At 46.5% G+C, this 23,454-nt stretch overlaps 2 protein-coding genes across 2 annotated transcripts; one reads left to right on the forward strand and one right to left on the reverse strand.

The window, feature by feature from the left end:
• Positions 1–5,803: 5,803 nt before the first annotated feature.
• LOC136545814 (CRIB domain-containing protein RIC7-like) lies at positions 5,804–7,836 on the forward strand. The gene is made up of 5 exons (XM_066537792.1): positions 5,804–6,091; positions 6,221–6,347; positions 6,448–6,572; positions 6,819–6,909; positions 7,262–7,836. The coding sequence occupies exons 2-5, from the start codon at positions 6,287–6,289 to the stop codon at positions 7,684–7,686; spliced, it is 702 nt and encodes a 233-aa protein (XP_066393889.1). The 5' UTR covers positions 5,804–6,091; positions 6,221–6,286; the 3' UTR covers positions 7,687–7,836.
• Positions 7,837–8,699: 863 nt separating this feature from the next.
• On the reverse strand, positions 8,700–19,648 carry LOC136541701 (probable E3 ubiquitin-protein ligase XBOS34). The gene is made up of 9 exons (XM_066533719.1): positions 19,172–19,648; positions 18,949–19,063; positions 18,394–18,474; positions 18,212–18,300; positions 18,023–18,114; positions 17,831–17,912; positions 16,848–16,950; positions 9,922–10,007; positions 8,700–9,690 (listed from the first exon to the last, which is right to left on the reverse strand). Exons 1-9 carry the CDS (start codon positions 19,271–19,273, stop codon positions 8,896–8,898), a joined length of 1,545 nt encoding a protein of 514 aa, XP_066389816.1. The 5' UTR covers positions 19,274–19,648; the 3' UTR covers positions 8,700–8,895.
• Positions 19,649–23,454: the final 3,806 nt, after the last annotated feature.

Raw genomic sequence — 23,454 nt, forward strand, 5'->3', positions numbered from 1 at the left:
ACAAGGTTGCTTTGTCAATGCAAATGGCTAAGAGAGTGAGCTAGAGCCGGCCAAATGATATTTATAAACACCCCCAAATAATAGAGCTATTGGCTCAATTATTGGGCTGACTGTGGGACTACCGGATGCGTAGGTCATGTGCACCGGACACGTTCGGTCGTTGCGTCCGATCATAGCCTGACCGCCATGTGTCCCTTTTCAAATTGTTTAGCTATTGGCACCCAACGGCTATCTCTGCGCACAGTAATACTACGTGTTCGGACGCACTATTAGAAAACGACCGGACCCGGGAGACACAGTGTTAGGTTGAGTCCAGAGACCTCCTAGAGCCGCTCTAGGACGACTGAACACGTCCAATCACACCGGACCGGACACTCTCAATGTCCGATGAATTATTGCACTAAAAACCTGAGACTTGCTGGTTCACACCAGACGCGTCCGGTCCGGTTGCTCTCTGTAATCCTATATCGGGCTATATCACTTTGACCTAATGCTGAACAGTAACTCGTCAGCGTCCGGTCACTCCATTGAGCTAGAGTCTGATCACTTTCACTTTGTCGCTCACCTTGGGACCAAATATCGACACATCCGGTCCTGATTCCGGACGTGTCTGGTCACTTCTGTCTGATAACCCCAAGACTAGATAAAATACCGAACGCGTCCGGTCCAAATTTCGGACATGTTCGGTCACTCTATGACCAACGCGACTAACTCCTTTTCAACTCTATCTTCTTTACCCTTGCTCAAATATGCCAACCACCAAGTGTATCACCTTGTGCACATGCGTTAGCATATTTTCACAATTGTTTTCAAGGGTGTTAGCACTCCACTAGATCCTAAATGTATATGCAATGAGTTAGAGTATTTAGTGGCACTTTGATAACCACATTTCGATATGAGTTTCACCCCTCTTAATAGTACGGCTATCGATCCTAAATGTGATCACACTCACTAAGTGTCTTGATCACTAAAACAAAAAAGCTCCTATCAAGTTTTACCTTTGCCTTGAGCTTTTTGTTTTTCTCTTTCTTCTTTTCTAAGTCCAAGCATTTGATTATCACCATGACATCACCATCATCATGATTTTCACCATTGCTTCATCACTTGGAGTAGTGTTACCTATCTCATAATCACTTTGATAAACTAGGTTAGCACTTAGGGTTTCATCAATTCACCAAAACCAAAGTAGAGCTTTCAAGAGCCGACCGCAATATTGAAGCAAGGTGTGCACTGTGAAAACCTAGTTTGACCACTGCATAGTAAAACAGACATAACTTTTGCATACTAAGTCAAAATCATGTATTCTAGCAGTCGACAAAAGATAATTTTGAGGCTAACGTGAAAAATCAAGACGGCTTTGTCCTGTCCCATCTTAGACCCTGAAAATCCATTGTTTTGAACCACAAATCTACTTCGAAAGTTGAGATCCCAATTTCCAGTTTTTCTTGTTTTTCTCTCAAATCTTTCCTTCTTTCCTTTTTCTCTATTCTTTGTTTTGAATTCGTATATTCTAAGGCATGACAAAAAATAAGCCTAACATGTTAGCTCAACAAACATCTGGCTTTGACATCAGTGGGCTTAAAATTGGCTCAAATTTTACTCTAATGAACTTGGAGCTGATTTGGATGATTGCAGGACTCCCATTATGGATTATTTAAGAAATTCAAGTGCTAAAATTAATAAAAGTATTTAGCAATTGGCAGGCAACTATATTCTAGTCAATGGTTATTTGGATGGACTTTTTGCTGAATGCTTGTTGTTGAGATGCTTGAATTCAGGATGATAATATCTACCAGAAGCTTGCCACACTTTAATCTATCTATATATATATATATATATACTCTTGTCGGTGTTTTGTAAACCAACTAGTGAATTTATACGTGTGTTGCGTTGCTCTAGTAAGACAATGGTAGCACTCAAAGACACAAGAAAATTATACTAGTTCAGGCCCGAGCTCTACGTCCAGTCTCAGAGATGGTTCGAGTTCGTGTTACTCGGTTCAAGTGCTCTAAAGTTTTACAACGGGTTGTGTAAGCTAAGGGAATGAGGTAGTAGGAGTGAGGTGAACGAATGATTGAATGAAGTCTCGAGAGTTCATCCCCTCGGAAGGGAGGCCTGGCTTCCCATATATGGAGTTCAGGGTCCATGTTACATATAGAGAGGGGTTCTCCTGATCGAGCGGTCATGAGCTAGAGGGAGGGAGAAACAAGTAAACTTGGCTTGCAAGCAAGCATGTCTTGTCCTACTGTCATCCACGTTCAGGTATGGTCATCGTCCTAGTCGTCGTGGTCTTGCTCCCATGTCACGACGTGGCGTGGCGTGATGCTACAGTGTCGGTCATGACATCACTGTTGGCGCGGTGGTGGTTCACCAACTATCCTACGTGACGTGGTCTTGTTGTGCCTTCGTCATCATCTCCTGTTCTCTCGGTGGCGTCGTGGCGATAGTGCAGGAGCAGGTAGCCGCTCTAGGGTCGTCGGTCGCCTTTGTTGGTCATGATGCTGGTGGCCTCGACCCTGGATTGCGAGGTCAAGGTCCCTGGTGGCTTGGCCAGTCTTGAAAATCAAGGCCGAGGTTGTGCGCCCCATCCTATAGTGGGTGGGGCCGTACGCCCATCTTGTTGAGCTAGATTTGGACGGTGCAGTGCCGTACCGGTTGTCACCATCTGGCGGTGTTGTCTTGTCTGCGTAGGGGCGCACAGGGATGGCGTCTGCCTCTCAGATGGCTGTCCTTTCAGCCCTGGCGGAGTGAGTGGAGCGTGCCTGTCTCTGTCAGGGCAGGCGTACTTGATCGCGTCCGATCTCTCCTCGTCCCTCCCCGGGGTCGAGACGAGGGAGAGGTCGAGCGTGGCTGTGTAGTGTGTAGTGGAAGGAGAAGGGAAAGGTCGTGGTGGACTAACTTGCAATTTTTTCATGCAAACTAAGTGTCTCTAATAAAGCTAAACCTCACTACATGTTTTATCTCTTCGTGCAAGGTGTCCACATCATTTTGTCTCACTAACTTACAAATTTTTCATGCAAGCTATCCATGTTATCCCTTATCAATTATAAAAATTGTCCATGTCATCTCATTATGTGTATTACTTTTAATCTTTTATAATCTATCATCATATAAGTCATGTACATATGTTATTTTTTTTCATCATCCTGTCCTTCTAAAATGTAATCTAATATTCTATTAGCTTTTCTTGTACTGATTTTTACCAGATCCGATGCAATAAAATAACTTATAAACCAAACTCATATATGTACACATAGTAGCTATGGTACCATATAGTAATGCTATATATATGCAACAAATTTATTTCTGAGAAAGTCCCACAACAACACGCGAGGTATTCTTCTAGAACATCATATTGTCAAGCTATGGTCTTTTTGGGAGGATATCCAATTCATTTATTTAGACAATATGCTAATTCATACATGTTGGGAGACTGAATTTAGTAATCTTGTTTTATTGAGGGGCAGCACAAGGACTGCAAATTGATTGTGTCAAACTCAGTTTTGGGAGCAACGTCAGAATTATCTTGATGGTGGCAATTGATCGCTTTGTGCATATGCAAGAATTAATGAAAGAAGCTAAGGACATCACTTTGAAAAAGTTCACGGCAGCAAACAGAAGATATCAGTGAACGTGGGAAGTAGAAGTCACCTCAAAGCAGAAACTGAGTTTCGAGCCTGTCAGGGATGTTTTTAGTACGCAAGCTTTACTAAAAATTGGGGGCATGTCTTGACACCTAAAATTATCCAAAGTGTATAATGAACTCCTCCATCATGTGTCTATCGTCGAGACAGTCAGAAAACACACTTGGATCATCTCATTGGGAGCTCTGACCAAGAAAACAACTTTTTTCAGGGGGAGGGGCGACCAGCTGAAACTGGCCAGGCTGGATTTTCCAACCTCCTCAAATGTAGGAATGGGTTTCACCATTGCGTTCCTCTTATCGAGCTAATCGAAAAACATATATGGGTCGCCTTGTTTAGAGTCTGGATAAATTAATTACGATTTTTGGAAGATTTTCTACCCTGGATGTACATGAAAACCTGCCAGGCCGGTTTCTACGGTCTAGTTCGGATTTAACTTGTGCTTTGACACGTTTTGGGAAGGGTTTCGACCTCTTGATGGATAAGACCACCCTATCCTTATAAATATAAGGATCACGGACGATTGTGGTGCCCAACACACACAATCGACACAAAAATCAATCTAGTACCTCTCTTTACCCTCTTTTACCATCTACTTCTCTCGTTGTTCATCGACGCTGCATGGCTGGTGGATCGACGAAAACGAAGTTCTAGAGCGGTCATGCCGGCTAGGGCAGTGCATAGCTGCTGCACACCCCCGACGTATCCCTCCAGGGCGTGTGGGGTTTCGAGTTTCATGAGACCTCATCAGCATTGTCTTGCATACTGCACTCCTGACGAGGCTCCTCTGGCGATGTGTCTTGTGTATCGCGCTCATCGCTGGAGGCATAAGGTTCGAGTGTGAACAACCCTAGGCGCCAGCTGCCCTAGAAGTTAGCTAAACTCTACATTGAGTGATCTAGCTCCTTATTGATGTGGTGACCTAATTAAGCGTCAACACTTCCATGTCCATCCATCATCATCTCCATCTTCATCACGTTGAGCACTTCAACACATGTCCATGCCATCTCTCCTTCATAGCCACTGTGATGCCCAACTTCACTTTTGGACTAAGCATCTATTCACCTTACACGAAAGTAATTAGTCTACCTAAGTTATCACTCAATTATCAAAACCACACTAGTACTTTCAAAGGTTGGCATGGCCCCCCTCTACCCCGGTGGATTCACCACTGATGACTAGCAAGTAGTAAGGTTCTCATTTCTTCTGGCTTTGTATAAATAATACTCCCTCCTGTCCAAATTATAAGTAATTCTAACTTTCTTGGAGAGTCAAAGTATCTCAAGTTTGACCAAATTTATATAATAAAAAATAATATTTATGATACCAAATAAGTATCATTAGATTCTTCATTAATTATATTTTCAAAGTATACCTATTTGGTGTCATAAATATTTGTAATTCTCTCTATAATTTTGGTCAAACTTTGAGATGGCTTGACTCTCCAAAAAAAGTTGTAATGACTTATAATTTGGGACGGAGGGAGTAATTATGTATATTTTGTATCCATGGTTGTAACTTAGATATACTTTTGTAAGTCCTTCAAACTACCATTGTTTCATGGCTTAAAAATTAAAACAATTATAAAAAGTATATCTTAGACTTTGAATAGAATAAATTAAATGAGAAGAGTATATAGCATCACAATCATGCCTACAATAATGTTGTTTTATTGACTTAGTAGTTGCAAATTTGTCTTTGAATTTCAAATCAATAAACATAGCATGATTTAACCAAACAATGGAATAAATAGGCATAGTTCTCTAACTTTGACCAAATTATGTAAAAATGTATTAACATTTACAAGTTCAAATAAATGCTCTGTCAAAACATGCTTATGGAAAATTTAGTCAAACAAATTTGATGTTCTAATAAGTGCCAATACATTTTCCATAAACATGGCCAAACGGATGGACGGAAGCAGAACATGTGCATATAAAAGTTGAAACGCCAAAATCATGTGAACTCATCATGGTGAAAATTAACAACCACGCATTATTTCTAGCACTGACATCTTTGCCCAAATGCCTATGTTTAGATAGACTCGTCTGCATCCTCCATCCAGTTTCCCATAACCATCTTCTCCTTAAATAGCCAAAAGAAAAGGACAGGTAGCCTCTTCCTACGCCCATGCATGGTTGAATAATATTAGGAGAAGAGCTCAAAGGGTTCTTGACCCTCCAAAAAATTAGGCATAAGATAGATCTCCTCTTCTCACCCTCGAAGTAACATTGACCGCAAAGGGCCATCCGCTGCGGTCAGTGTAAGTTTCTGAAACATATTTTGGCAATGCCTGAGGCTAGACAATATTGAGCTAGCCTTTACAAAGAAAGAGACTGAGAGGGGAGAAGAATGGCACTGGCGCATTGAGGAAGGTTGAGAACTAGTTAACAAGAATTGCCAGCATTTGGACAATCTTGTTAACAGTGTTTAAGGTTCCCAGCAGAGTAAGCATTCCAATGCGACATTCTGTTCAATTTTATACATAACATCTAGTATGAATATGTATAGGCCTTTCTTTTCTTTTTGGTCAATCGTATCGTTTCACTGTATTTTTTGTCGATTGATCCGATCAGCAATTTGCGAGTTCAAGAAGAGTGCGTGCATCCACATTGATATAAGCAAGGTTTAAGAGAAGAAACATGGGCACAAAGATGAAGAAGGGGATCCTGAAGCCATTCCGCTATATCTCAAACATGATGGGTATGCCCAATCACACTATTCATTGACCTTAAACTGATTTTTCATAGCGCGTGTGGCATTGACCTCATCATTTCTTTACATACTGAATTGCGACCATAAGATGGTAAGGAGCCTGAAATGCAAATTGGGTTCCCAACGGATGTAAAACATGTGGCACACATCGGTTGGGATGGTCCTGGCTCCAACAACAACAACAACAATAATGCCGGAGGAGCACCTAGCTGGGTAAGCTGGCAACAATATTTGACAATGGCATAGAGCAAAGAAAATGTTTAACATATGCGCAGACAATCTTTTTGTCTACTTGATTCTAACAATGTCTTCCTTGTTGACCTGAAGACAGTAAGATACTCAATCATAATATATAGTTATGTCCATGTAGCAAAACAGCGCAAGAGTCCAATTTTATGTAAAAAAAATCAATCATAATAGTGGATATTGTAGCATGACAAAAGAAGTTGGCTTTGACAGATGAAGGATTACCATTCGGCACCGCTTGACTCGTCCTCTTTTAGGAGCGAGAGTGGGGGCACGGCTGCTGCAAATCCCTGGGCTTCTCAAGGTTGTTTTTTGCTACTCATATATATAACTTGTTCTTCTTTGTCATCCTCTTGTTGCAAACCCTCAATTGATCATGTCATTGTTGTTGTGGAAGTTGCATGTATGCTAGCAATGAAGTCGCCTTAAAGAAAATTACTTGAGGATACAGAAAAGAGAGATACCTTTTAGCAGAAACAAAGCCAAACTTGGTCTGAAATTTGAAGTAATGCGTGCAGAATGATGATCATAAGAAATTACCTTCCAAAGGAACACAATACATACATATACTATGCACCAAGGGATTATTAATTAATTAATTAATGCTTTGGTTTGTGCACAAAGATATGGACTGAACTCTCATATGTGCCTAACAGAGATAGTCATGGATGGAGGAAGCAGCATCGGAGACACCTCCTTCAGGGACACGAAAAGCGAGGCAGGCAGCGCCGACGTCGGCGGCGGCGACTCCCCACCGTCCCCCGGCACCCGCCGGTCGAGACGACACCGCTCTCGGTGCTCCGCCACCTCCTCCATGGACGTTACCGGCGCCGAGGGCGCCGAGGAGAAGAAGGAGAAGGGCAAGAAGGGCACCCGCAAGAACCGCAAGAAGGACAAGTCGGGCGGCGACGACGCCTCGGCCACCTGCCAGGACCTCCCCGCCGTCCCCAAGAAGTCCAACCGCCGGAAAAACAAGGGCAGCTCCGAGGGGAACGGTGGCGCCGCGGCCAAGGACGCCACCACGGCCGCGCCGGAGGAGGGGGCGGCGGCGGCGACCCCACCCGCCGTGGACGACGACTAGAGGGTGGTGATAATCCAAGCGGCTGCGGCCTCGTATACGAACTTAATTTTGGAGATGAAATCAAGATGCCGGAAAGTACTTTGAGCCCAATTCGTAAGATCAAGTGGCGGTCGATCGATATATATGTACATGGTACTCATCAGAAGGGCACATGCATTGGGGAGGGAGTTCAAGGTCACGAACATTTAGCGTTCTCAGGAGTAGGTGTGCACGCACAAATGCCATTCTTTTCTGTCTCTTTCTGTATGTAATATTGATCCGCTTTTCTGACCTGTTATCTTGTTCAAGATTTCATATATAAATTATACTTTGTGCGAGATATTTCTGACCTGTTATCTCGGATATAAATTATACTTTGTCACGTACTAGAATCTTATTAGGAGACACATATACGTACTATAATCTCTATACGGTGGGAACAAATGATGTGCTAGCGTGCAACATAATACGTTGAGTTTCCTCTGTCAAATATTTTAGGTGTAGTTGTATTTTTTATAAACATAGAATGCTTTACAATTAAGCTATCAACTTAGATATATTAAAATATTTTAGTTAAAAATATAAATTTATCTAAAATAACAACAAACTTTCATGATTTATATCATGGAGTAATATATATCCGAAATGGTTACTTGTATTCTCACATTTTTCAGGATTGCTAAACTTTTGCAGTATATTTATTTCTCATGATTTATTCTGTTTCCGATACCATGTTTGTCAATTCAGCCTCTTCAAGCTCGGTAAATATAATGATGCATGTACAGAACCTCAGCTAGCACAAAAAAAAAAGTGATGGTGGTGGCCTGGTGGGGGTGTTTACAAGCTCGGAATAAAATGTATTCTATGCAGAACAAAATTTTGATCGTGGTTCCAAACTTCCAATGGTGTAATTTTATTTAGGCTCGAAGAGAGCAACAGCCATTCTACGGCTTAATTCATTGCAACACGCTTTAACTGATGAGACAAGCATCCGGCGATGCCACTATCTTGGTTATTGAAAAAGCTCCAGCAACTGTAAACGTGAGTTGCAACTTGCAACAATACTTTTTTTTTATAGAATTGTCTTGTATGGAGTACCTATGTACATATGGCGCCAGCCCACATACATTACATGGAAATCATATTTTGCAGTGCAGTACGAAGTGCACAATAGCATACTTGCACAATTTTGAGATGGAGCCAACTTTCCGGACCCACCATTTCAACTCCTCAAACAGCATAGAGCCTAACAACTTGGTTAATCGTGGCACGGCAGATAGGGCATCCCCACTTCTTCGACTCTATATCCTTCAAGCAGGACATGCAACCAGCCATGTGACCGCATGGGATGCAGGCGCCTTCCACAGGGGCATCCAAACATATAACACAAGTACCGGAGGGAGTTTGGCCGCTGTCGCTTGCATCAGCTTCATTTCCCTTCTGTTTCGGAGGTGCTGCCGTTATACTTGCTGCTGTACCGCCTCCGGTGGTAGCCGGCATGGTTACATCAACAGGCGTGGAGTCTATGGACGGATAGTGAACAGGACCATTGTAGAAGGTTTCTTCAGCGAATGGTGGCGCAGTTGGGGTTGGAAGAGCCTGAAGTGCTTCCTGTGGAATCAAGACTGGAGGGTTGGTTTCGGTTTTGTGGGGTTTCGATGAACTTTGACTAGAGCTTGTTCCAGGCACATCCCATCCATTGTATGTGCTGCTGCTTGGGGCATCTACCTGGGCTTGGGATTGGCCGCTCGTCTTTGACGGTGCAGGAGTGACTGGTGGTCCCCATCCGTTGTTAGAATTTCTTGGAGGGATACCCCAGACATTGTTGTTGGGAGTGGATGCATCTGGTTGAACATTGGGCACTCCCTCTGCAATAGCTGATTGAATGGAGGCATTGATAGCCATTGCTAATTCAACATCCTCCTTGCTGGGTTCAGATAGTTCTGAAGGCGCCACAGATGAAATTGCTGGTGCTGGATTTGGCATTGGGAGATTTGCTGGTGGTACTGGAGCCGTGTTGAAAACCTAAAAAGAAGGGATATATTATTATTGTTACTGTTTTCTGTATAAAAATCCAGTAACTTCTTATTCATTGAAACAACCTCAACCTCGAGCAAATATTGTTCAAGGACATGCCTCCATTTAACCGAATTTATTTAAGAAAATAGAAGAAAGAATTGTCCAGATCTCCAGATCTTAAGGATGTACCACAAATTAAAAAAAAAAACGAGCAAGAAAAAAATTCTGGGCAGTTACCTGTGCCATGCCACAACATGCATTATAAAACCATTGAAGCTGCTGTTTGTCACCTTCATAGGCCGGTAAGATCTTGTATCGAGTCTCTGCAAGAAGATTTCAGTCAAATTTAGCAATGGAATGGCTATCTATTTTACTTGGACGGATTTGGGAGAAACCAATGTATGCTCATAAACGAGACTAACTGATTGTCATGAGCAAGACAAGATATTGCAAAAAAATCAAAAGAAAATTTTGCACAGAAATTGAAACAATAGTAACACACTATTATTCACATTTCAGAAATAACATACAGAAGAACTACTGCAGTGATCAAGCGGATCCATACAACAAAGGAAATGAATCAAGTTAGCTGCAGCCTTGCTACTGATAATAATGTTGTAGTTTCTATTACCATAAATTTGAATATTAGCAAAAGATAAAGGGGATAGATAAGAACATAAGAATGATATTCGTAATGAGATTCTTGCAGCATGATTTATGGTCCTGGTATAGATTCATAAAGGGTATATGGTTGAAGTATATTGATCCCCAGTGAGCACATATATTAGTTATTTTACGTTACACAGTACAATTTGATGCTCATCGCCATTTTCACATTCAAGGTTTCTTCCTTAAATAAGTCTAATGAAAGTGTTAGTCGCTGAATTATTACTCTTGGTAGTAGCAGAATTCTTACTCTCATCGAGAGAGGATGACACTAAGAGTTGGGACAATTTTCTATTTATTTCTCACACAAATGCCATGCCAACCTGAGGGGTTGGGGATACATATTTATAGGCTGCTAGCCAGCCAAGCATATGCCAAGATGCTAGTCCTAGATGCTATCCTAGATGCTAGTCCTAGATGCTAAGATGCTGTCCTCCAGTCAAGGATGCTGTCCTTGATGGGCAGCAAGACCACCATGCTGCTGCAGCCCCACAAAGACCTACACAGAGACTTATCCATCATTCTCCCCCTAAGTCTTGTACGTCGTCTTGTGGGAAAGTTGAACCATCCCGATCCTGGAGCAGAGCTCAAGGAACTTGATCCTCCTAAGAGGCTTGGTAAGCAGGTCCGCAAGCTGGTCCTTGGTGTTGACGTAGCTTGCCTTGATGCTCCCATCCTCCAAACAACCTCGGATGAAGTGGTACCTCACCCGGATGTGCTTACTCCGTTCATGGAAAACGGGGTTCTTTGCTAGGGCCAGAGCGGACTTGCTGTCCATCCTGAGCTCCACCGCTCTAGTGTCTCTGCCGAGGAGATCACCAAGCAGTCGAGCGAGCCAGAGCGCCTGAGTCGAAGCGGTGGAGGCCGCTATGTACTCGGCCTCGCAGCTGGACAGGGCCACCACCTGCTACTTGACCGACTGCCAGCTAACGAGGCACTTGCCGAGGAGGAAGAGGATCCCGCTCGTGCTCTTGCTGGTGTCGATGTCGCCGGCGTGGTCGCTGTCGCTGTACCCGACGAAGTGTGCCGCCCCAGGGCACCTAGGGTAGTAGAGGCTGTGGTAGAGAGTCCCCGCAACGTAGCGGATGATTCTCTTCACAGCCTGCTGGTGCTCCGTCGTCGGTCGCTGCATAAACCGACTAACGTAGCCGACGGAGAATGCCAAGTCCGGCCGTGTGGGGGGAGGTAGCGAAGGCTCCCCACAAGACGCCGGTACTGCGTAGCGTCCACCTCCGTCGTGCTGTCGCGACTCAGCTTCAGCCTCTCCTCCATCGGAGTGAGAGCTGGGTTACAGTCGGTGAGCCCAGCTAGCTCAACGACGCGCTTGGCGTAGGCGGTCTGTCGAAGCGTGATCCTAGAGTCATCCTGGTGCACCTCGATTCCCAGGTAGAAGAAGAGAGGCCCCAGGTCACTCATCTGGAAGGTGGCCTTCATCTCTTCCTTGAATGCCGCCACCTCCGCATCCTTGGTGCCGGTGATCACCAAGTCGTCGACGTAGACACCGACCAGCAGAGCATTTCCTCCACTGCCCCGTCGGTAGATGTCCGCCTCGTGCGGGCTTTGCTCGAAGCCCATCCCCTTTAGCGTGGAATCCAACTTGGCATTCCACGCCCTCGGTGCCTGCCGCAAGCCGTAGAGGGCCTTGCGCAGGCGGAGCACCTTGCCCTCCTTGCCGGGGATCGCAAATCCCAGCGGCTGGTGCACGTAGACCTCCTTCAAGTCGCCGTTAAGAAACGCCGACTTGACGTCCATGTGATGAACACGCCAGCCCTCCTGGGCAGCTAGCACAAGGAGTCGCACGGACTCCATCCGTGCCACGAGAGCAAAGGCGTCGTCGAAGTCGACCCCCTCCTGCTGCACGAAACCTCGTGCCACCAAGCGAGCCTTGTGCTTGACGATGGCACCGGCTTCATCCCTCTTCAGCTTGTACACCCACTTAAGGGTGATCGTGCGGTGACCACGAGGAAGGACAGCAAGCTCCCAGGTGCAGTTCTTCTCAACCGCATCCATCTCCAACTGCATCGCGGCGCGCCATGCCACGTGTCTCTCGGCCTCAGCAAACAACCGAGGCTCGCCGTTGTCACACGCAAGGTGCAACTGCGCCTCCAGGTCGTGAGGCACCAGTCCCGGCACCGGATGGTCGCCGAGAAGGTTCTCTATCGTACGGTACTGCAACGGCTCACCGTCGTGGTACGCGTCGATGCGCTCCTCGTCGTGAGAGAGCGGAGTAGCGAGCTCAACCAGGCTGTGCTCGACACGAGCTGGTGTTGGAGTAGACGTGCCCGGAGAGGTGCCTGTCGGTGCTGGTGCCGGTTGTGGAGCCGGCGAAGAACTCATCGCAGCCAAGGTCCTGGCTGGAGAGTGTGGTGCTATCGGAGTAGCAGGCGCCGGGGTCGGTGGAGGCTCGGGGACTGGGGTAGACGCGCTCGTCGAAGAAGAGCTGCCTACTCCCCCAGCTCCCTCGAAGTGGATGTACTCGACAGTGAAGTCGTCGTACGTCGGAGCCGAGCCATCGTCCACCGCCTTGTTCCACGCCCATCCTCACCCTTCGTTGAACACAACGTCGCGCACCGTGCGCACACGCTGTGTCTTCGGGTCGAGGATGCGGTAGGCCTTCGAGCCCTCCGCGTAGCCGATGAACACTCCCGGAGTGCTCCTGTCGTCGAGCTTGCTGATGTGGCCAAGCTCCTTGGCGAACGCGAGGCAGCCGAAGACCCGCAAGTGAGAGACCGTCGGCTTGCGCCCATGCCAAGCCTCGTACGGCGTCCTGCCGTCGAGCGTCTTGGTAGGCGAGCGGTTGAGGATGTAGACGGCCGACACCACCGTCTCTCCCCAGAAGACAGCCGGCATCCCCCTCTGCTTGAGAAGGGCCCGAGCCATCCCCACAACCGTCTGGTTGCGCCGCTCGACGACGCCGTTCTGCTGTGGTTTGTACGACGCGGAGTAGTGGCGCTGAATGCCCTCATCAGCGCAGTACGACGCGAATTCAGCTGCCGTTGTCGGTGCGCAGCACGCGCAGCTTGCGGCCGCACTCCGCCTCCGCAGCAGCCTGCGCGCGCCTGATAGCGTCCGCAGCCTCTCCCTTGCTGCCGAGGACCATCACCCACATGTAGCGGGAGAAGTCGTCGACGAGCAGCAGGAAGTAGCGTCGTCCTCCCGGTGTGGCCGGTGTCACCGAGCCACACAAGTCCCCATGCACAAGCTCGAGCCTCTCCTTGGCTCGAAAGCTCGCCCGCTGGGGAAAAGGGAGTCGCCTCTGCTTCGTCAACACGCAGACGTCGCAGAGCTGCTCCACATGGTCGAGGCACGGCAGGCCTCGCACCATCTCCGTGGTACTGAGCCGCTTCAGGGCCTCGAAGTGAAGGTGCCCGAAGCGCTTGTGCCACTGCCACGCCTCGTCATCCCGATGAGCAGCGAGACAAAGGGGTTGTGCCACCTGCACGTTAAGGACATTGAGTCGATTTGCGCTTCTAGATACCTTGGCAAGAAGGCGGCGACGGCGATCCCAAATCCTCATAACTCCATCCTCAACCACCACGCGCGAACCGTTCTCATCCAGCTGTCCCAAGCTGATGATGGAGTTCCTCAACACGAGGATGTAGTAGACTCCGGTGAGCAACCTGTGCTCACCAGACATGACGGTGAAGATGACGAAGTCGACGCCCTTGATCTCCACGCCGGAGGCATCCCCAAACTTGACGGAGCCTCGGACGCTAGAGTCAAGCTCGGTGAAGAACTCCCGTCGACCGGTCATGTGATGGGTGGCGCCGATGTCGAGGCACCACCCGTTAGTCTTGTCGTTGCCGGAGCCGTCGCCGAGGAGGGCGTGTGCTTTTGGCTCGTCAAGGTGGAGGAGAGCCGCTGCGGCCGGTGCCGTTGGAGGTAGCTCGATGCTTGCATGTGCCATGAACAGAGTCGGCTCCTCCTCCGCTTGTACGACGTGAGGCTAGCCGCGTCGTGGCTGTCGACAGTCCTTGGCCCAATGGCCAAGCTGGCCGCAGTTGCGGCAGGTGTCGTCTCATGCCGGCTTGTGCTTGCCGGCGGCGCTGCCCTGGGCGCCTCTGCGGGCATCACCCTCGGCACGTTCTCGCGCCCCGGCCTGGGCGTCTCTGCACGCCTTGCGCGGCTTGCCACGCTTGCGGCCGCCTGTTGCGGAAGAAGGCTCCCCCTTCTTCCGGTCACCTTGGCAGGCAGCCCACTGCTCCCGAGTGAGAAGGAGCTTCCCGCCAGTGGTGATGGGCACCGAAAGAGATTGTGGCTCATCGCTGTCGACGACCTTGAGGCGACCTATCGCCTCCTCGATCGACATCGTGGAGAGATCCAGCAGGGACTCGATCGAGCAAGCCATCTGCTTGTACTTCTCGGGGACGCAGCGGAAGAGCTTTTCGTTAGCTCTCTCCTCGCCGTAGGTGTCATCGCCGAACTGCACCATCTTCTGCAACCGAGTGTTGAGACGGAGAGCAAAGTCATCAACGTCCTCACCTGGCTTGAAGGTCAGGTTCTCCCACTCCTTGCGAAGTGCCTGCAGTGTAGACTTGCAGGCGCGGTTGCTGCCGATGCGTGCCGCAGCGATGGCATCCCAAGCCTCCTTGGCAGTCCGCTTGTTGGTAAGCGAGAACTGCATCTCGGGCGGGACTGCAGCGATGAGGGCATCCAGCGCCCGTCGATCCTGGTCGTAGTCGACGTCGTCATACCGGACTGCCTCCCACATGTGCCGCACCTAGAGCTTTACCCTCGTCACCGCAGCCCACTCGACGTAGTTGGTCTTAGTGAGGGTAGGCCACCCACCGCCGGGGCCGACGTCCCTGACAACAGCCTGGAGCCCGTGGTAACCACGGTACCGATCCGGGGAGAGAGAGCCACACTGCCTGTGAAAGTTGCGCTCTCCATCGACCCGTCCGCCACCATTGCCGTGCGCGCCTCCACCAGGAGCGCCATCGCCGTGCGCGCCTGCTACAGGAGCGCCACCGTCGTGCGCGCCTCCTCCAGGAGCGCCACCGCCGTGCGCGTCTCCTCTAGGAGCGCCACCACCGCGTCCGCGCCTGTCTGGGCTGCCACCACGCTCGTGGGCGTGCGCGGCTGCCCACTGCGCCGCCCGCGCTCAAGCTGTCTCCCTCTCCAGCAGCTCGAGGTCCGCATCGGCGCTGTCGTCAGCAGAAACGGAGCTGCTGATGCTGCCGCGCAGAGCCTCGACCTCTGTTGCCGCCGCCGCTGCTTCTGCCTCCGCTTTGGCTGCTGCCAGCTCCGCCGCTGCCAGCCTCGACGCCCTTGCCGCCGCCAGCCTCGACGCCTTTGCCACCGCCGCAGCGGTCTCTGCCGCCGCAAGCTCGCGTTCCTCTGCCGCGGCAAGTTCAGCCTCCTGCCGACGCCGCGTGCTCGAGGCGACCGAGCGTTGAGACTGCCCTGCGGACATGACGCGCTACCGAGGGGCTGCTGCGTAGAGGGAGAGGAGTGAGCAGGAGCGGCCGGAGCAGCTGCTGCTCCCAGCTGGGGCTGTTGCGCGGCTGGGAAAGGAGATGAGAAGGAGATGCTCAGGCTACAGGATACTACGGCTCTGATACCACTTGTTAGTCGCTGAATTCTTACTCTTGGTAGTAGTAGAATTCTTACTCTCATCGAGAGAGGATGACACTAGGAGTTGGGGCAATTTTCTGTTTATTTCTCACACAAATGTCATGCCAACCTGAGGGGTTGGGGATACATATTTATAGGCTGCTAGCCAGCCAAGCATATGCCAAGATGCTATTCTAAGATGCTGTCCTAGATGTTATCCTAGATGCTAGTCCTAAATGCTGTCCTAATGCTATCCTAGATTCTAGTCCTAGATGCTAAGATGCTGTCCTCCAGTCAAGGATGTTGTCCTTGATGGGCAGCAAGACCACCATGCTGCTGCAGCCCCACAAAGACCTACACAGAGACTTATCCATCAGAAAGAACATCAACAGCTGAGAATTTGTTAATTTAAACTGTTTTGGTAAGCCTAATGGTTGCTTGTAGCTAAACAGACACAGCGTGAGTCCTGCAAATAGAATGATAGGCTTGTAATTGTCGATTTGTGTTAGATTTTATCCATGGCCTCTAAGTTGGACCTTAAGGACAACTAAGATAATCAGCCGCTTGCTTATAGAAGAGTAAAGGAGTGATCGAGCATACATTTGTATATGTATATGGGTGTAACAATTCATGCTGTTTAATATTCTGCAGGCAGAGATATATGCAGTCATGAGTTAAATGACAAAACATGTCTCCTAGTCCAAACTCAGTTGGAATGTACCAAATAAAACAACACATACTCATTTAACTTTGAACACGAACCAGTGAGTTGGCAACATTGAACCTTCAAAAACACAAGGCACTTTTTCAAGAAAACAGCAAATATATGTAAGCATCATGTACACACTACAATGTAAACCATATCAACAAAGCAAGTAGCCAATATCATAAACAAGCATTTAACTTGCCAAATCTGTAGATTGAAAACTAAACATGGTACATACTTGTTCCTTTGTCAAAAATGATAATGGAAGGGTCAGCCTGATTAAGCTTTGGTTGCTCAATTTGACATTTCCATAGTTTAAGTACAGCACGTGGTTTAGAAGCCTGCAAGTTCATTAAGAAAAGGAATATCACAAACAATAATAATTTGCATAGAGCCATCAAAATTTTACAAGAAAAATATCAACTTCAACAAAAGAAGGACAACATTTACTGCTAATTGCTGAGCAGAATACTACTGTAAAAAAACAAAGGAAATGATTGCACATGCGAACTGTAATAACAGAAAATGGAAGCACCAGCGTTTTACCGTTTACCCCCTAGATTCCCGCTTAGGCCTTGTTTGGCTGCACTCTAATCCACCCAAATCCTCAGGCATTGGGGTGGATTGGGTGGAAAACTAGTTAATTTCCACCCCAATACATGTGGATTGGGGTGGATTGAAGTGCAGCCAAACAAACCCTTATACTCAAAAGTTGTCAACTTAGTCAAGCAAGGAAAAAGGGGGAAATGCACATGCATGAGCTTGATCAAAATAGTCCCACACAGAGTATTTAGCCCTTCTCATTTTCAAATAAACAATGCCAGCTGTATTGTCTGACCATTGCTACCAAGATGCAACAAGCCAAAGGCACCAGAGTTCCACTCCTTTCAATTAAAGTGTGAAATGGCAAAAATGTACAGGTAGTTAAAGTTCAGTTTCCTCCAAACAGAACTCCATGAGCATTTAGCAGCAATTATACACAAGTTTCAAATATTTGATAAATGGTACTACCGAACCTGACATGGGAGAAGGAATACATTTTAAAGGCGAGAGAGGCAGTAATGCCATTGCTAACCCAAGTAAATAATAATCAATTACAAAAATAGCATAGGAATTCAATGTGTAGGAGATATGTCAACATATCCATCACCATAAACAGTAACTACATAATAATTGAAAAACAAAGCAGAACACATTCAAACTTTAAGTTCCTATCAGTACCTGTAATTCAGGATATATAGCTAACTCTAACTTAAGAGGCCTTGTTGGAGTTCGCACTTCACGGGGTAAAATAACAGCCCAACTGGGAAAGAGAAGGTAAGGATTAGAATTCATAAAACACACAGCGCAATTATTATCACAACTGTGCTATATGTATGTATCCAGATGTGCCAACATAAATGAAAATATTACATTTTTCTTGTCATGAACTGTGGAGCAATTGCATCCAAAAAAGCAGGAGCATAATTCTCCCTCATCCATCCACAAAAAAGAGAAAGCCGTCCCTAAAATTAATTGAGTGGCAAACATTAAAAAATAAATATGAATAAACTCCACAAGGTATTATAATATACAAAAATAGGATAGCAAAGAAAAATATACCTCTATGGCACGTACAACATTCACATGACCCTTTTCTCTTGCCAATTCAAGGGCAGTATTGCAATCATCATTTGGTATGAACGGATTAGCTGCGCGAATATAGCAATATATGCATTTAATAGAGATCTACAACAATAAACAAGAGATGAATGAAGCGTTTCATAGTATTGTTCATCATATACCTCCATGTGAGAGTAGTAAATGGACAGTCTGCTGAAGCCCTTTCTTGGCAGCATGGTGCAATGCTGTCCCACAATGTGACCCTGGCAATGGCAAAAAGGTGGTGATCAGAACATAATAACGAGCACAGCCTCCTCTTCAATTAAGCATGCGTCCAGGGATGGTTCATATCAGTGTCAGCAACTTGGATGGATCAAGTCAAACGGTTAGCATTCATTTGAAACAGAGTTTGAAAGATGTGTACCAATACAGTATTACTGTGATGTTCTGATTTGATTTGACAGAACATATAATACACGATACTATGTAAAGTGAATGCTGAGATAAACCTTGTCTTAGTTGCCTGAAATCTACCCTAATTGCCTATTCGAATGAGAAGTTTAAGCACCTTACTAACTTTAAACTGCCGCTTTGTTTCCAATCTACGCACAATTTACAGCCCAATTAAATTACTTTTTGCGAAGTGAGCCAGCTAACTTTTGACTTGTGCTGATTTCACAAATAGAAGCAAACTAAAAAAAGTAACAAGTCGATAATAAGAATGATGAGAAGAATACCAGGCCGGTAGGCATTCACATTGGCTCCCAACTCGATCAGCACCTTGGCCACGTCGAACAGATCGGGCCGCATACAGGCAAGCATCAGGGGTGTCTTGCCATCCTTGTCAATCCACTACAACCAACCAAGCATTTGCCGCAACAACAACAACAGTAACCCAATCAGTTCAGAGGGACATAAAACAAGTGTAAATTTGTCATCCTAGCCGAATGACTGACTAACCTCAAGACCAGCGCCCTGCCCCCGGAGCGTGCGAATGCCATCGACGTTGCCGTAGTTGACCTGCTGGTACAGCAGTTCCTCTTTGGACTGCTGCAACCCCATCCCGGCTCGCAACGCGCACCAAAATCGGAGGAAGAGGGTTATCCGAATCAAAATCGCCCTAAAACCGAGCTTTCAGAGACCCAATTAGCGGAGGTTCCCGCGGGCGATCGTGGCAAGGTTGTGCGGCGCGCGCAGGGGGGTTCGGGGGGCTTTGACGCGGCAGCGATTGGGGCTCCGGTGAGGGAACGACCGAACGAGCCCGGAGATCCCCGCCGCGGATGCGGCGAGGTGGGCGGGAGGAGCCCGACGGGTGGTTCCTTCCCAGGCAGGTAGGGATTGGATTGGGCGCTGGCAGTGGCAGGAGGAGGGGGAGATTTTAATGCGGGGTGGTTCGGGAAAGGGGAGAAATGGGTGGGAAATTGAAGGCGAGACTGACACCGTTTCCGCTGACCTTTTTTCCTTGGTTGCGAAGCGAATGGATTGGGGGGGGGGGGGGGGGGGGGGGGCAGAGAGAACGTGACGTGTGGCTAGCGGCTAGCGTATCCTATGTTTGAATATGTATACGGAGTATTAAATATAGATTAAAAATAATTAAATGTATAGATTGTGACTACTTTGTGAGATAATTTTTTAAAGTCTAATTAGTTTATGATTGGATAATATTGCGCTATAGTAAACATGTACTAATGACGGATTAATTAGGCTTAATAAATGTGTCTCGTGGATTACTGAGAACTTATGTAATTTATTTTATTATTACTATCCGAATACTCTCATATATGACACCTGTTTACACCAGAATTTGAAAGAAGGATTTCAAATGTTCGAAAGCTCCCAAAACCACGTCAGCAAGGAATCAATTGCGTGAAGATCGAAAACAGCTGATTCGGATAACACTAGAATCGGCTTTCTTCAGATAGCGCTAGCAGACAACGACAGAAGCTATGATCGGCGCTGGGACGAGGCATGCTGGACTCTACAAAAAGAGAAAGATTAGAGTCCAAGTTATCTTAAATTAGGAATGTTTTCATTTTTATGCCAAAGATTATAACAAATCGTGCTCGAGTAGGATTCATGTCTAGACTCCAGGTATAAATATTAAACTCCGGCTATTGTAAGAGGAAATCAATCAATCAAATATAAGTCAATTTACTTTTTTCGGCTCTGGCCACCCCTTAGGAGTAGGAGTAGAGTAGATTTCGGCGAGTTCTTCAGCGAGTATGGCTGCATCGATCCAGTCGACCTCCACTGCTTGTCTCTAAGTACTGTCATGGTTTATACCTCTGTTCGTATGGCTGCATCGATCCGGTCGACCTCTATTATGACTTTGGTATAGGCTAGTTATCGATTATTGCCTAGTTCAAGTATGACCTGTGTGATTCTACCTCACACCCCACTGCTTGAACTAGATTGAGGTCAAATTATCGGCTCTATCTTTGAATGACAGTCTTTGGTAGATTCATTAAGTTACCGATATTGCTTATTATTTTTATTATTTATCTAATTACAGCAATATTACTCTGCCCGATTGAGATTGATCTGGATCGGCCTTATATCTTATTTAACCCATTGTTTGCTAATCTAAAACTGATCTAATCTATATCTTAAACGATGAGTTATGTTTTTATCGGCTGTTTTATATCAATCTTAATCGTGCATAGTATGCGGTTAAGGCATATTCGATCTTGAGTAGATCTATTGGTTAGCGAGAACCGTTCCATGGCCCGTTATTACGGCCTGTGGGATTCTGTCTCTCACCTTACTGTTAGCACCGTAGAGTAGGGATCGTTAGTTGATAGATCTGTTTCTGAGAAGGCATGACCTTAACTGTGCGCTATGTCTGAGTCGGCTGTTTAGCCGATATCGAGCGCTCTCACAAATAGATCATATTACGAGACCATTGAAGTAGAGATAAGTTGAAAGATATGTTAGCCCTATAATCTTGTTATTATATTACGGCCTGCATGATTTTGCCTCATGCTCCACTAATATTAGTAATGAGTTAGGGTCGTCGAGTCTATTGTTGTTTTTACGGTCTGCATGATTCTACCTCATGCCCCACTGGTCATAGCGATAGATGAAATCTAACATGTTCATTAGATTTATCTTTATTAGATGGTTGAGTGGTGTTGAACTGTTTCTTTACATAAACAGGAGTTCAGTTACTTGTAATCATTGGCTCAGTATAAACTGACCATTATCGATATCTTGTTGCCATTGATTAATGTTTGCTTAAATGATATTTATTCTGAATGATAACCGATTCTTCTTACACCACCACATAAGCTTTAACTGATTTATTCTTACGAATATGCTGGAATTGACTATTTAGTCGATCTCCTCTCATATCGGCTCTCAAAGCCGCACATTCGAGACTGTCTAGCAACACCAGCATGTTCCGCCCTTAATTACTGATAAACTTTCTCTTCTTATCAATTGCAGGGTCAAATTAACTGGTACGTCTCGGGAGGATTGCGCAGGATTGACCACCCTTGCGCTGAAGCTAGGCGGATCTGCTCCCTCGAGCGGACCCTTCCGACTTGCTGCGTGTGTCCTCGGCACGGGATAAAATTATGTGTCGACAACACCCCTAAACTTTAGTATCTAGATTTAAACACCACCGACCAGATGATGCTGTCTGGCTGGCTGCCTGTCCGAAACAAGTTGCTCGGTTTTTTTTACTGACACAAATGTTACCTCGAAGGAGGGCTCTGTTCGGCTGTCATTATGGCCCTGTTTGGTTCTGCTCATACGCGTGTTCACGACGGGAGAAGTAGGATAATCCTGCCAAACAGCTCGCGATGGTCTCCATCGCAAACGCGGTGTTCGCGTTTGATTTTCTCCATGCAACGGCGATCGGAAAAGCGACCGAAGGGCTACGATTTGGAAAACGCGAGCCGCGTTCCCGAGCGCTCGCACTCCCTCCTAGGCGGATCCGCCTGCTCGCTTCCACTCCGTACCCAAATTCGCCCGAAACCCTCGATCCTCGCTTCCCTTCCTCCCTTCGCCGGCGGCGGGAGGCACGTCGACCATGGCGTCGCGTGCTCTCCCTGTCCTTCCCTGCCTGGATGCCATGGCGCCGGAGCGGCTGCCGCCGTCACTCGTCAGCGAGCTCCTCAAGGAGATCTTCCTTCACGTCGCATCCCCTATGAACCTCACGCCGCGCCTCTATCGCATGCGTTTCCTTCCGCCGCCTCATCAGCAACCCGACGATGCCCGCCCGTAGGTCCGCCGGCCGCCGGAGCTCCTCCTCGCCTGGAGCTCCTCCCCCTCGGAGCCCGCAGCTGTAGCTTCTCCCCTACGAAGAAGGACCTGGATGTAAATAGAAACTTTTATTTGGATCCAGTTGTAAGGCTATAGACTCATAGGAACAGTAGTAAACAGTGCTACATAGTTTAAGAAAAGTCAGGGTTCCTAATGCAAAATGTCCATCCCAAAATAATCGAGCCAACCAAACGTTCAGCTGAGATTTTACGTATTGCGACTTATCAGATAATCTTACTCAGCTTATAAGCGAGACTCAGATGAGCTGAACCAAACAGGGCCTATAAGCCGGCTTATAAGCGGGCTTATCAGCTATGGTATAATATTTTTCTCTCCTAACAAATCAGTCGTACAAATCAGCACAAACGGCTTATAAACCAGCCGAACAGAGCCCTAATTTGTGACTGGGGCATGCAACTTGTAGGCTTTAAAATGTGTACCTCCTGACGCCAATCTCAATGGAGGTTTGATGAGGGTGAGGATTAAAATAGATTGAATACGCATGGAATTGGATTAGGATGTTAACTTTTACCACATTTTAAATCAAATTTGAATATAAATACGAATATTATCGAATACAAATACAAAATAGATGGTTCGAATTCGGATTCGAAACCGGATATTTACTCAGTTCACCGCGAAGTGAATATGTATAAATTCAACCTAGATGATTACAATTTCAGGTTCGTCGATAATAAAAGTGCACTAAATTGAAGTACGCACCAGATAATCTCCTAGATAGAAGTGACTAAAACATATAGCCATTATCAATATTTTTGGAATTCCAAAATTACTACACAAGTAGAGGTTAAATTATTTGTGTATATAACATAGACAAGAATAGCTCATAAAATAATATAGTTATTAATAAACATTTATAATAACTAAAAATATCAATTAATTAATCAATATTATATTTATATAAATATATAATTATTAATCATAAATATAAATTACATAAAATAATTTATATCAAC

Source organism: Miscanthus floridulus, chromosome 3 (genome assembly GCF_019320115.1).
Source record: "Miscanthus floridulus cultivar M001 chromosome 3, ASM1932011v1, whole genome shotgun sequence".
NCBI lineage: Eukaryota > Viridiplantae > Streptophyta > Magnoliopsida > Poales > Poaceae > Miscanthus > Miscanthus floridulus.

What these genes read in the sequence shown, in the direction of transcription:
- LOC136545814 (XM_066537792.1), top strand. Translation starts at nt 6,287, where the DNA reads ATGGGCACAAAGATGAAGAAGGGGATCCTGAAGCCATTCCGCTATATC. An exon ending in CTATATCTCAAACATGATGG is followed by an intron (nt 6,348 to 6,447) that starts GTATGCCCAATC and finishes TGCGACCATAAG; the next exon opens with ATGGTAAGGAGCCTGAAATG. An exon ending in CCGGAGGAGCACCTAGCTGG is followed by an intron (nt 6,573 to 6,818) that starts GTAAGCTGGCAA and finishes TGGCTTTGACAG; the next exon opens with ATGAAGGATTACCATTCGGC.
- LOC136541701 (XM_066533719.1), bottom strand. Translation starts at nt 19,273, where the DNA reads ATGGGGTTGCAGCAGTCCAAAGAGGAACTGCTGTACCAGCAGGTCAAC. An exon ending in TTTACTACTCTCACATGGAG is followed by an intron (nt 18,301 to 18,393) that starts GTATATGATGAA and finishes ATATTCGCGCAG; the next exon opens with CTAATCCGTTCATACCAAAT. An exon ending in CTATATATCCTGAATTACAG is followed by an intron (nt 16,951 to 17,830) that starts GTACTGATAGGA and finishes ATGAACTTGCAG; the next exon opens with GCTTCTAAACCACGTGCTGT.